The sequence below is a fragment of the Haematobia irritans genome, chromosome 4 (assembly GCF_050003625.1).
Source record: "Haematobia irritans isolate KBUSLIRL chromosome 4, ASM5000362v1, whole genome shotgun sequence".
Classification (NCBI taxonomy): domain Eukaryota; kingdom Metazoa; phylum Arthropoda; class Insecta; order Diptera; family Muscidae; genus Haematobia; species Haematobia irritans.
In genome coordinates, this window is record NC_134400.1 from 149,711,331 (window position 1) to 149,725,490 (window position 14,160).

At 33.4% G+C, this 14,160-nt stretch overlaps 1 protein-coding gene across 17 annotated transcripts in view; it reads left to right on the forward strand.

The window, feature by feature from the left end:
- Svil (Supervillin) overlaps positions 1–14,160 on the forward strand; it is a 1,072,938-nt gene that overhangs the window by 650,643 nt on the left and 408,135 nt on the right. For all 17 annotated transcript variants that reach the window (XM_075304572.1, XM_075304568.1, XM_075304567.1 and 14 more), the window contains one exon: positions 4,080–6,201. In XM_075304572.1, the coding sequence (XP_075160687.1) occupies positions 4,080–6,201 (2,122 nt within the window). The remainder of the gene's footprint in view (positions 1–4,079; positions 6,202–14,160) is intronic.

Consider the following 14,160-nt stretch of genomic DNA (forward strand, 5'->3'; position numbering starts at 1 on the left):
TTCTGATTAGAATCCCTAGGTCATAATTGAGTTTCGATTTTGATGCTCGTATTGTGAGTCGGAAAGTAGAGTTTTTTATTAGCTTTAAAAGTGGATAAATCGACTTTTTATAACTTTCCAAAATTCGTAAAGTCAACATTTGATTCAAATTAATATCCCAAATATTTCTAACGTTTCAATAGATTTATTTATTCTAAAAATTAGTTTAAAAGGGACTGCAGCTTAAACAATTTATTAAGTCGGAAAGTCTACTTTAAAAAGTTGTCAAAATGTCCAAAACTCAAAAACCAAATTTTTCACAAAAAACCGACTTCATTCGATTTCTACATACGGTTTCCGTATCTGCCCTCTAACCACCATGCAAAATATTGGAAATTTTGTTAAAACTTTATTTCTATAGGAAATTTTGTTAAAATTTTATTTCTATAGAAAATTTTGTTAAAATTTTATTTCTTAGAAAATGTTGTCAACATTTTATTTCTATAGAAAATTTTGTCAAAATTTTATTTCTATAGAAAATATTGTAAAAATTTCATGTCTTTAGAAAACTTTGAGAAAATCTTATTTCTATAGAAAATTTTGTGAAATTTTTATTTCTATTGAAAATTTTGTCAACATTTTATTTTTATAGAAAATTTTGTTAAAATTTTATTTCTATAGAAATGTTTGTCAAAAATTTTATGTCTATAGAAAATTTGGTCAAAACTTTAGTTTTATAGAGAATTTTGTCAAAATCTTATTTCTTTAGAAAATTTTATGAAAACTTTGTCAAAATTTTATTTCTATAGAAAATTTTGTCAAAATTTTATTTCTATTGAACATTTTGTCAACATTTTATTTTTATAGAAAATTTTGTTAAAATTTTATTTCTATAGAAATTTTTGTCAAAATGTTATTTCTATAGAAAATTTTGTCAAAATTTTATTTTTATAGAAAATTTTGTTAAAATCTTATTTCTTAAGAAAATTTTATGAAAATTTTATTTCTATAGAAAATTTTGTCAAAATTTTGTTTCTATAGAAAATTTTGTCAAAATTTTATTTCTGTAGAAAATTTTGTCAAAATTTTATTTCTATAGAAACTTTTGTTAAAATTTTATTTTTATAGAAAATTTTGTCAACATTTTATTTTTATAGAAAATTTTGTTAAAATTTTATTTCTATAGAAATTTTTGTCAAAAATTTTATTTCTATAGAAAATTTTGTCAAAATTTTATTTCTATAGAAAGTTTTGTCAAAATTTTATTTCTATAGAAAATTTTGTCAAAATTTTATTTTTATAGAAAATGTTGTCAAAATTGTATTTTTATAGAAAATTTTATCAAAATTTTATTTCTATAGGATATTTTGTTAAATTTTTATTTCTATAGAAAATTTTGTAAATTTTTTTTATAGAAAATTTTGTCAAAATTTTATTTCTATAGAAAATTTTTTCAAAATTTTATTTCTATAAAAATTTTTGTCAAAATTTTATTTCTATAGAAAATATTGTCAAAATTTCATTTCTTCAAACTTTGTGAACATTTTATTTCTATAGAAAACTTTGCGAACATTTTATTTCTATAGAAAATTTTGTAAAATGTTTATTTCTATTGAAAATGTTGTCAACATTTTATTCTTATAGAAAATTTTGGTAAAATTTTATTTTTATAGAAAATTTTGTCAAAATCTTATTTCTTTAGAAATCTTTATGAAAATGTTATTTGTATAGAAAATTTTGTAAAATTTTATTTGTATAGAAAATTTTGTCCAAATTTTATTTCTATAGAAAATTTTGTCACAATTTTATTTTTATAGAAAATTTTGTCAAAATTGTATTTTTATAGAAAATTTTGTCAAGGTATTATTTCTTTAGAAAATTTTATGAAAATTTTATTTCTATAAAAAAGTTTGTCAACATTTTATCAAAATTTTATTTCTATAGAAAATTTTGTCAAAATTTTATTTCTTTAGAAAATTTTATCAAAATTTTATTTCTATAGAAAATTTTGTCAAAATTTTATATCTTAAAAAATTTTGTCAAAATTTTATTGTTTAGAAAATCTTGTCAAAATTTTATTTCTGTAGAAAATTTTGTCAAAATTTTACTTCTATAGAAATATAATTTCGTCAAAATTCTATTTCTATAAAAAATATTGTCAAAATGTTATTTCTATAGAAAATTTTGTCAAAATTGTATTTCTTACAAAATTTTGTCAAAATTTTATTTCTGTAGAAAATTTTGTCAAACTTTTATTTCTATAGAAAATTTTGTCAAAATTTTATTTTTATAGAAAATTTTGTCAAAATATTTCTTTAGAAAATTTTATTTCTATAGAAAATTGTGTCAACATTTTATTTGTATAGAATATTTTGTCTTAAATTTATTTCTATAGAATATTTTGTACAAATGTTATTCCTATGGAGAAAACTTTATCAAAATTGTATTTCTATATAGAAAATTTCCTCAAAATCTACCATTTCTTGTAGAATTCTACCAATTTTGGCAACGTGTCTAGCACCCGATATTACTACTTGAATATTTAGAAGTAAAGTTTCGTTCATAAATACAAGATGACCGAACTCCCATTTTCATATCTCGAGCATTTGAAGACGATCACCAGTCTCTTGGTGTTGTGGTTCGAAATCTTGATATTATTACAGCTTGCTTGATTTGACAAAATTATAATTAAATTAATTTATTACTGATTTTCTACAGCAGAGTCTTTTGCTTTAAAAAATAAAAATAAAAAATCTTGTCAAAAATGTATTGGGCATTTTTGTGGGGAATTTAATTTTAGATTGGGGATTTTTGGGGACGAAAACATCATAATTTTGTTACAAGAAAAGTTAAGTTTGAGCATCCGAATTACACCAGAAATAAAAAAAAACATAATAAATTATCTGACTATTTAAAAATTGCGACAAAGTGAATCGCCGGTATCAGTCCTGTATTTAAGTCCGTCTGTGGCAATTTGCATAAATTTCCCGTAGAGTGTGGCCCGGTTAAGGACACATACATATATAGCAACCTTTCACTTTTCACAACGTAATCCATTACCAAGAATCACCATTGCGGACTTGTAGTTAGAACTTAAATTTTAAATTTTAATAATTAGTTTTTGTGCATAATGTTTTTCATCTGATTTGCCTTTCCAATGACAAATTACAAAATTCATACTTTACGGTTGACTGATATATGATTTAGCTATGGGCAACAACCATTGGAATGAAAACTGAAATGTATATTAAACCAACATTAGCAGAAATATTCAAAATTCCTCATGTCATGGGTGATTTGCTGAAAGACAACAATCACCATCATTGTCCTAAGTGAAGCGCATTATATCACCATGGATAGATATATGAACTGAAAAGCAGCCTACAAGATTTTACATTGCAAACCAAATGGGTGTTACCAGTTTAATTTCCCTAGCTATGGAATCGAAAGAGCATGAACCAAAATGTAGAAAAAAAATTAACAAATATTATGTCTTAACGCTTGGCTTAACTCAATTATTTAACCATAAATTTAATTGGATAACGCCCACCCTAAACAAAACAAAAAAACCTCCCAAGCTCCAAGATAGTAGTCAAGACAATCGAATGTAGATAAACATGCAACCAATTTGCAAAAAAAAAAAACAAAAACAAAAATCAAAGTATATTTTAATTGTGCTTATTCTCCATAATCAAATTGACTGGTTTGATTGGTATGACAACATTTCCCCATTTTAGTAAGTTTTAGTCTTTGGGCGACTGGCTTTGAGGAAAACTCTTCAATACAAAAGAAAGAATTCCATTGGGCTATTCGAAAAAGAAATGCAAACTTCAAAATCACCCAGCATTGTTTTTAGACATTTCCATTTAAAATCATTCACACTCTCCCATAGCAATGGCCCTAAAAATAATGTCTCATGTCTAATACTAACCCAGGATGTGGTGAGTGTGAAATATATATGTTTTCGATGTGATTTCTATGGAATTTGTGATGGTGTTGCATGTATGTACATATGAACGTTATTTTTTCTACTCAAAGACTTTCCCAATAGGCATTGACCACATGAAGCCAATTCTAAGCAAATATCTTCTTTTTTGCAGATGAAGCCGCCGCACGCCGACGGAGGCGTCGTGAATTGGGCATGGCCAGAACTTTATTACCTACCGAAGATGCTGCTGCAGCCGTAAAGGAATTAATTGCCTCACCCTCGAAAACACGGGCTATATCGCCGCCCAAACCTGCCATTCGTAACGATCTCTCGTATCATTTGGAAATGGCTCGAAGAGGTCTTGATCAAACTTCCACCGCTAATGCAATGGCTAATCGTCGTCGGGCCCAAACAGCCAGTCCCAAACAAATCATGAAAGAAACTCCGTCCACTTCCACCAGTAGCAGTGGCACCAACAAACCGCAAAACTTGGCGAAGGTTAGTCGCCGTTCTGACACCGTAGCCTTGGGTGAGCTACGAAAACAACGCACCGATGAGGTGAATCGCAAAATGAATGAACGTACCCGAAGTGATCTAGCCGAAATTATAAAGATTGCCGAAATTGCCAATGAGGGATCAGAGAAGCCGGAGAGTGCCATTGCTGATCTCACAAATAGCATGAAACGTCTGCGATGCAGTCAAGAGCGTGAAGAATCTGAAGTGAATCCAAGTTCTGCCACCGCCGGGAAACATGCCACGTTTCATCAGGAGGAATGTATCTACTATGAACCGGAACCCTTGGAACATATTGATGAGAATAGTGGTGAGTCCAAGGATCGTTCCAGGCTTGGTGGTATTTTGCGTTCTCAACGAATGCTAAAAGCCCGTAGCATAGAACGCGAATCCAGCCTAGAGCCACAGAGACTGTCACCGATTTTGCGTCGTAAAAGCACTGATGATCCACTCAACAATACTCTAAGTCAGACACCCAATCAAATAGTGTCCATTCTAAAGAAGAAAGACTATCTGTCGGCCTGTGAATCTAGCTCTGCCTCGAGCAATGCCTCTCCGGTTACCTTTTCGGCCAGTGTTATGGATACTCCTTCGAAACAAAAGCGATCGGGTATTCTCAAGAAACGCTCGTCGCTCGATGAATCCCGTTATTATTCACGTTCTCATTCACCGGATGAGCGCAGTATATTCATTAAGTCAGCAAGGCGCAATTCGCTGGAAGAAACTGCAGCCAATGGCAATAATATTGGAGCTTGCTCCTTCACCCACGGTACCCATGGAATCCTCAAACAGAGTAGCTATGATAGCTTTAAAAGCGATAGCTGCCCATCCACTTCGGGTGGAGCCATGGGTGGTGGAAGCGGTGGTGAATCTCAACATCCTCACAGCATATTGAAGAAAAAAGACTCAACTTCAACACCTTCGGATTGTGCCCAGGGCACTAAGCACGTATCGATCTCACAAGCGGTTATTCTAGCTGCTGCAGAATTATCGGCCACCGAACCTATGTATAGTTCCGTTTTCAACGATGACCTCAGTTATACACCAGGCAATGAAGAGTATGATATAAAACCCATACTCAAATTGGAAACATCGATCAATGAGGATTGTGTGAAACCACCAAAACCCATTTTAAAGAAAAAATCCTCGGGGGACTCGGATGAGCATGAAATCAAACCCATACTTAAGACATCACGAAAATCGAGTCGAGAAGAATTTGATTTTGATCCATTTTCCGATGGTGAGAATGCTCCGTTAAATCAAGAGCCCTTGGTTAGGCCAATTTTGAAAACGGACTCGCCTTCAAAGCGTCGCTCGATTGGTGGACCCGAAATCGCCGCAGATATACAGAACGATGAACGAGAAACCAATTCACCATATATGCTTAAAAGGCGTACACGTTCATTGGAACGTCAAGATCAAACACCTGTGATAGACTTGGGAGCTGCTCTTAATGCTATTGCTACCTCACAAGAAAATACAGATGATTTAGTGGCCAGTTTGACATCGTCAACACCGGGAGCGAATATATCGGTAGCCGATCGAATAAAGTCCATGGAAAAATTTCTTACACATCAAAGTACAGGTGCTGCCACCCCCTCAACATCAGCCGTTAATACATCTTGGGAATCTCCATTCCAAAATGTTACTAATACAGAAACAGAAGAAGTTGCCGCTACTCCAGCTATGGGAGCGAAAATTTTAAAACCTAGCGTTATTCGCCGCGATATGATGAAGGATAGATATAAAACGCAACCCATTACCAGTGATGAAAAGAACTTGTAAGTAATGATCCTTGCTATATAGATATATTAGAACTTCAAATGGTTTGGCTCATTTTAGATAGTAGATATAAAAAATCATCGGAATCATTTCGATCGTAGAATTGATTTTTAAGTGTTCTGATCCTCTGGGCTTCTTGTGCTCGTGCCAACAACTAAACCCAAAGAAAAACGCCTGCAAAAACCAGCAGTGCGTGCCTAGTCTGGCGAATAATAATTTGTAGAATTGTTTGACATAGAATTGTGGCATTTTTGGGCTTACAACAAACGAATGTTCGAAAGCAAATCCTATTTAATCTTAAACATATCACGTTTTTCCTGTTTTTTTTTTACCTTAATTTGACAACACTTCAGATTTTAGACCAAACACCAGACATGATCTCAATATAGTGCCTTTATTGGGTTTCATTTTAAATTTGCGCTATATTAACAAAGCTACTCAGCAAAAAAATTGGAAGTTCTTCTAAACGCACAACTTTAAAAGCACTTCCAAAAATGTCCTCCCAAAGATGTTCTTTATTTTAACTGCACAGGAAGTTCATTTGAGTCAATTGTTTTATAACTCGCTTTTTTCATATTATTAATGGGAAATTTAAAATTTTATTGTTTCAAATAGGTTAAAAACAGATTAAAAATTAACAAGTGTATACAGCAGTAAGTTCGGCCGGGCCGAATCTTAAATACCCACCACCATGAATCAAATATTATAGTTTCCTGTAAAATTTCAGGGGGTTTGATGACAGATATTCTCCGAAATAGAGCAGTTCAACTAGTACACTTTCCGAGGATAAATCTAAAGATTTTACCTATGAAGGCTATATCAGAATCTGGATTTATAAGAACCATTTATTTCCATTTATTTAAGCAAATTAGAACTAGAAACCCAATGAGTGAAATCGGGAGATTGGTCTTATAGACAAGGCTATATTGTCTTAGAATTTCTCCCTGATCAAGAATATATATATACTTTATATAGTCGGAAATCGATGTGTTACAAACGGAATGTCAAACTTATTATACCCCCGTCACCATTCTATGTTGGTGGTTTTAAAAAAAATAGTGCAAATTATTTAAATTTTGCCGAAAAAATGCTAAATCCTTTTTAGAAAAAATTGTGAATTTTTGAAAATTTTTGATGTCGAACGTTCCAGACATATATATATATATATATATATATATATATATATATATATATATATATATATATATATATATATATATATATATATATATATATATATATATATATATATATATATATATATATATATATATATATATATATATATATATATATATATATATATATATATATATATATATATATATATATATATATATATATATATATATATATATATATATATATATATATATATATATATATATATATATATATATCGACCAATTTTTGCATGGTCATTCGAGACCATATACTAACATCATGTACCAGATTTCAGCCGGTTTGGATGAAATTTGTTTCTCGTAGAGGCTCTGAAAGCCAAATCGGGGGATCCGTTTATATGGGGGCTATATATAATTATGGACCGATGTGAACCAATTTTTGCAAGGTTGTTAGAGACCATATACTAACACCATGTACCAAATTTCAGCCGGATCGGATGAAATTTGCTTCTCTTAGAGGCCTCGCAAGTCCGTTTATATGGGGGCTATACGTAAAAGTGGACCGATATGGCCCATTTGCAATACCATCCGACCTACATCAATAACAACTACTTGTGCCAAGTTTCAAGTCGATAACTTTTTTCGTTCGGAAGTTAGCGTGATTTCAACAGACGGACGGACATGCTCAGATCGACTCAGAATTTCACCACGTCCCAGAATATATATACTTTATCGGGTCTTAGATCAATATTTCGATGTGTTACAAACGGAATGACAAAGTTAATATAATACCCCCCATCCTATGGTGGAGGGTATAATTAATTGGATCGTGATTGAATCAGAAAAAAAATTTTTGTACCAAAATCTGTTCAGATTACTAATATGGCCCCAGAAGCCAGAGTTTCAAGTTTATTTGCTTCAAATTTTGCACAAAGAGGACAACTAATAGTATCGGCAAGAAGGCCAAATATGGCTGAAATCAGTTCAGAATTAAAGTCCCATATATATCTTACCATATATTTACATTCTTATGACCAAAGTTTTACTCCGACTTATGTGAAATTTTGCAGAGGGAGTTGTACTCTAGCTTTACATGCCAAAGTTAGTCAAAATCGCTTCAGATTTAGATATAGCTTCCATATATATCTTTCGCTCGATATGCACTTATATGACACAAATATGGTTGAAATTGGTTCCATATATAATTTACGCCCAATTTATATTCACATGACCACCGCAGGGCAAAGTTTCATTCCGATTTATTTAAAATTTTGCACTAAGGGTATAATTAATATATTGGCAATGTGTGTCAAATTTCGTTAAAATCGGTTAAGAATAAGATATAGCTCCCACATATCCCGATTTGGGCAAATATGACCAGAATACCCACATGTTACACACAACTTCAATTTAGTCTACACAGTGATGAAGGGTATAATATAAACGGCCTCGCCCGACTTTAGACTTTCCTTACATGTTTTGTTTCAAATATTTTATTTGGCAATATATCCAAATTTTTTTAATTCACATCCAAAACACTGAATTCGGATCACACCTTAAGAAGTGACATAAGTAAAGACTGTTGAAATGGTGAACATCCGTCCAGTGTTGCCAGTATTTTCCTGGCTCTTGTCCCCAAAATGGAACGCCTTCATCACCAAAAATCCCCAATTTAATTTAAAATTCCCCACAAAAATCCCCAATACATTGTTGGCAAAGTTTTTTGATGAAAAACAAAATCAGTAAAGGAATAGACTACACGTACAGAAAAAACATGTTTGGACATGATTGCCGCAACCATTTAATGCTTATATAGAGTATGTAATTATCGCGAATACCATGTATTTTGTCTTTGTAAAAATAATTTTCGTGCGGAGAAAAATATATGTTGGCAATAAGCATTTAAATGGTTCTCAAATGCCGCAAACATGTTCTATTATTTTAATGATAGAATTTGAGACCATTACATGGTAGGGAAAAATCATGTATCTGACCATTCACTTTTTTTACTTTTTTGCAGAGAAAAAAGTATTTCTATAGGTTACGTATAGACATGCCTAGAACCATTATATGGCCATAAAGACCATGTACAATGTTTTCGTGACCATTTAATTTTTTAATTTTTTTGCAGCGAAAAGAATTTTATAAAAACAGGTACACATGATTTTCGTTTTGCGCGTCAGTCGTGTGTTGATTGCTGCTTGGAATGGACGGAGAATACGGAATTACTGTAAGGAAGAAAATCACCACTGTAAAACTTTGATTCGATCCCATTCAGTTACCTTGTGACGCCCTTAATTTATATTTAAGTAGGATGCTCATTTAGGGTAATTGGCAAAGATGTTCATTTTAGCTAATTGGCAATTCGGTCATTGATTGAAATTGGCAGCCCCGAATGCCACTACATTCAAAATTTAGATTTAATTGCTCAAAGCTGGTCAGCGCCGGGCACTTGAAATAATGTCCGTCAACATTACAGTCAATGGAAAATTTGTTTCCAAACATTGCTCAAAGAATCCATTATTGCTGAACCGCAAAAATGCATAAAATGAATTTGAAGAAGAGAGGAGGAAAAAGCGTTTGTTACAGGTTTGTTTCATTCAATCCAAAATATAGGACTGTCCTTACCAATTGTTTATTCGAAAGGTCCGCGAGCAATCGAAAAAAATTGCTGAGAAAATACGTAGTGATGTTAAGGAAACATGACGCAAAGACTTGGAAAAGTTTGAATCGAAAAAAAAAAACAGGAAGAATTTGAAAAGTGGAGGCGAAATGAGATGGAATGTAGCCGGGCCATATTTCAAATAGGAGCAGCTCATGAAGCTGCAAAGCGGGAAAATCAAGCACAAGCCGAAAAACTGGAAGAGAAAGGAATATTTAAGGAATTTCGTAAGCAAATTTTGGAAAGAAAACACAACAAAGAAAATGCAAAACCATCCGAAACTATTTGCAAAAACATCCATATATGTCCAGCCAATAGCCGATGTCAATGGAAGTGCTATGGAAATTGCAGCGGGGAAAGAGTAGAAACTCCAAAAAGAAAACGATATGAATCGTGTTCCTCCAGTGATTCGGATTCAGAAAAAAAATGATGAAGAAACTTTGAAGGATTCTTTCTCATTCTCCAACACAACACCATCTAAAAGCATCAATAATATGGCCACTCAGACGTCAATGATTTATCAGGACAACAATCTCAAAAAGACTCCAGTAGTATACATGGATGTAGAGGTTGGAACTGATGATTCAGTGTTGATTTCAGCACCTTTGGAAATAAAGGACAAGCATGCTGAATATAATCGTCAATTTAGTCGTGTCATTCGCATTAGTCCAAGAAAGGGGAATAAAACTCGTGAGGCTGAAATGGACAGCAATCAACCTACATCGGCTTCCACAATAACCACATCGAGAGATTATAAAGAAAGTGAAGAAACATCTAAGAAATGTGCTGCCAATGAAACATCTAAGGCAAAAGTCAGCAAAGAAAAACGATTTACAATAATCTCCGATTTGGTTAAGAAGCAAGGAGATGAATGTAATATTGCTAAGGACACAGGACACACGGCCCCCGCTCGACTTTAGACTTTCCTTACTTGTTTTAATTTTTCTTTCATACAAAATAAGTTGGGAATATTATATTATGATTGTGATGAGATGAGAACATGATAAGGACACCATAAAAGAGTCAACAAATTTCCAATAAGAACGTTTGGGCGAATTCATTGGTTATTTTAACAAAACTGGTCCACTAAGCGTCGGAAATTATTGTTAATGTCTAAATTCAGCTTCGAAATATCTTGAAAACCTTATTCTGGCAGCAAGGGTTAGATAAAACGCAGTTTCGACCATATTTTAGTAGAAAATAAGAATGATTAAAAACATCTAAAAAGGTCATGAAAAAAGCGTTTTGCCCGCTATATAATTTAACCCTCTAATGCCCCAATTTTTTTGCCAGCTGATTAAATTTTAATGTTAACGACACAAAAGCAAGAGAACTAAGCAAGAAAAATTTATACAGTAAAGTTCAGCATATGGTAGAAATTCTCTTGAATAGTTTCAAATAAGTTTTTTTTTTTTTAATTTCCCCATTTTTGTTGTCTTAAGGTGTGTTTTACTAAAAGCTTCCTTATTAAATGAAGCCTGCCTAAAGGCGGGCTTGGGCATTAGAGGGTTAAAACACCGACCAAAACCGATGGTATGCATAAATTGAGTAAAATAATTATTTTTAATAAAGTTACTGTGAAATTTTCAACATTAAACCAGAGATGAAGATTTCGAGAAAGGATACAAATTTCAAAGAATAGTATTCAAAATTTTTGGATTAGAAAAATAGTTGGTTGATTTTTATACCCTCCACCATAGGATGGGGGGTATAATAACTTTGTCATTCCGTTTGTAACACATCGAAATATTGCTCCAAGACCCCATATAGTATATATATTCTGGGTCGTGGTGAAATTCTGAGTCGATCTGAGCATGTCCGTCCGTCAGTCCGTCTGTTGAAATCACGCTTACTTCCGAAAGAAACAAGCTATCGACTTGAAACTGGGCACAAGTAGTTGTTATTGATGTAGGTCGGGTGGTATTGCAAATGGGCCATATCGGTCCACTTTTACGTATAGCCCCCATATAAACGGACCGTGGTGCAATGGTAAGCATGCCCGCCTTGCATACAAAAGGTCGTGGGTTCGATTCTTACTTCGACCGAACACCAAAAAAAGTTTTTCAGCGGTGGATTATCCCACCTCAGTAATGCTGGTGACATTTCTTCTTCTCTAAGTGGTTTCACTGCAATGTGGAACGCCGTTCGGACTCGGCTATAAAAAGGAGCTCCCTTGTCATTGAGCTTAACATGGAATCGGGCAACACTCAGTGATAAGAGAGAAGTTCACCAATGTGGTATCACAATGGACTGAATAGTCTAAGTGAGCCTGATACATCAGGCTGCCACCTATCCAAACCAAACTAAACGGACCCTCAGATTTGTCTTGCGGAGCCTCTAAGAGAAGCATATTTCATCCGATCCGGCTGAAATTTGGTACATGGTGTTAGTATATGGTCTCTAACAACCATGCCAAATTTGGTCGATATCGGTCCATAATTATATATAGCCCCTATATAAACCGATCCCCAGATTTGGCTTACGGAGCCTCTAACAGAAGCAAATTTCATCCCATCCGGCTGAAATTTAGAACATGGTTTTGGTATATGGTCTCAAATAACCATGCGAAAATTGGTCCATATCGGTTCATAATTATATAGCCCCCATATAAACCGATCCCCAGATTTGGCTTGCGGAGGCTCAAAGAGAAACAAATTTCATCCGACCCGGTTGAAATTTGGTGCATGATGTTAGTATATGGTCTCTAAAAGCCGTGTCAGAATTGGTCCATATCGGTTCATAATTATATATAGCCCCCATATAAACCGATCCCCAAAGTTGGCTTGCGGAGGCTCAAAGAGAAACAAATTTCATCCGACCCGGTTGAAATTTGGTGCATGATGTTGGTATATGGTCTCTAACAACCATGCGAAAATTGGTCCACATCGGTTCATAATTATATATAGCCCCCATATAAACCGATCCCCCGATTTGGCTTGCGGAGCCTCAAAGAGAAACAAATTTCATCCGACCTGGTTGAAATTTGGTGCATGATGTTGGTATATGGTCTCTAACAACCGTGTCAGAATTGGTCCACATCGGTTCATAATTATATATAGCCCCCATATAAACCGATCCCCAGATGTGGCTTGCAGAGCCTCTAAGAGATCCAAATTTCGTCCGATCCGGTTGAAATTTGGAACATAGTGTTAGTATATGGTCTCTAACAACCGTGTCAGAATTGGTCCATATCGGTCCATAATTATATATAGCCCCCATATAAACCGATCCCCAGATTTGGCTTGCGGAGGCTCAAAGAGAAACAAATTTCATCCGATCCGGTTGAAATTTGGAACATGGTGTTAGTATATAGTCTCTAACAACCGTGCCAGAATTGGTCCATATCGGTCCATAATTATATGTAGCCTCCATATAAAACGTTCTCCAGATTTGACCTCCGGAGCCTCTTGGTGGAGCAAAATTCATCCGATCCGGTTCAAATTTGGAACATGGTGTTAGTATATGGCCGCTAACAACCATTCCAAAATTGGTCCATATCGGTCTATAGTTATATCTAGCAGAGCCTCAATCACACAAAAATTGGTCCATATCGGTTCATAATAATGGTTGCCAAAAATAATCTACCAAAATGTTATTTCTATAGAAAATTTTATCAAAATTTTAATTCTATAGAAAATTTTGTTAAAATTTTATTTTTATAGAAAATTTTGTTAAAATTTCATTTCTATAGAAAATTTTGTCAAAATTTTATTTCTATAGAAAATTTTGTCAAACTGAAGTTTCTACGCAATCCATGGTGGAGGGTACATAAGCTTCGGCCTGGCCGAACTTACGGCCGTATACACTTGTTAGTATTAAGAAGTTATACAAATCCCATGTCCATCAAAAGCGAAGAATAGCTAATCATATCTCTCTGACAATCGATTTTTTCGACCAGATGTTTTATAAAATTGATATCGTTAAGTCTACTAAAAAAAAACGAAACAAAACAAAACATATGACAATAACAAGAAGAGTGGGATACAACGTGCCATTTTATAAATAAATTTCCCAAAAGAGTATCTAAAATTAGCCAGAATTTCCTCAAGAAATTGTCCACGATAAAAAAGAACAAAAACGCTAAACTGCAAGGAGATTTATTGACAACTGAGAACCAGAGAAATTTTTGATACCCCATTCTCGTTTATCTCTACAAAGAGCATAAGACTGTA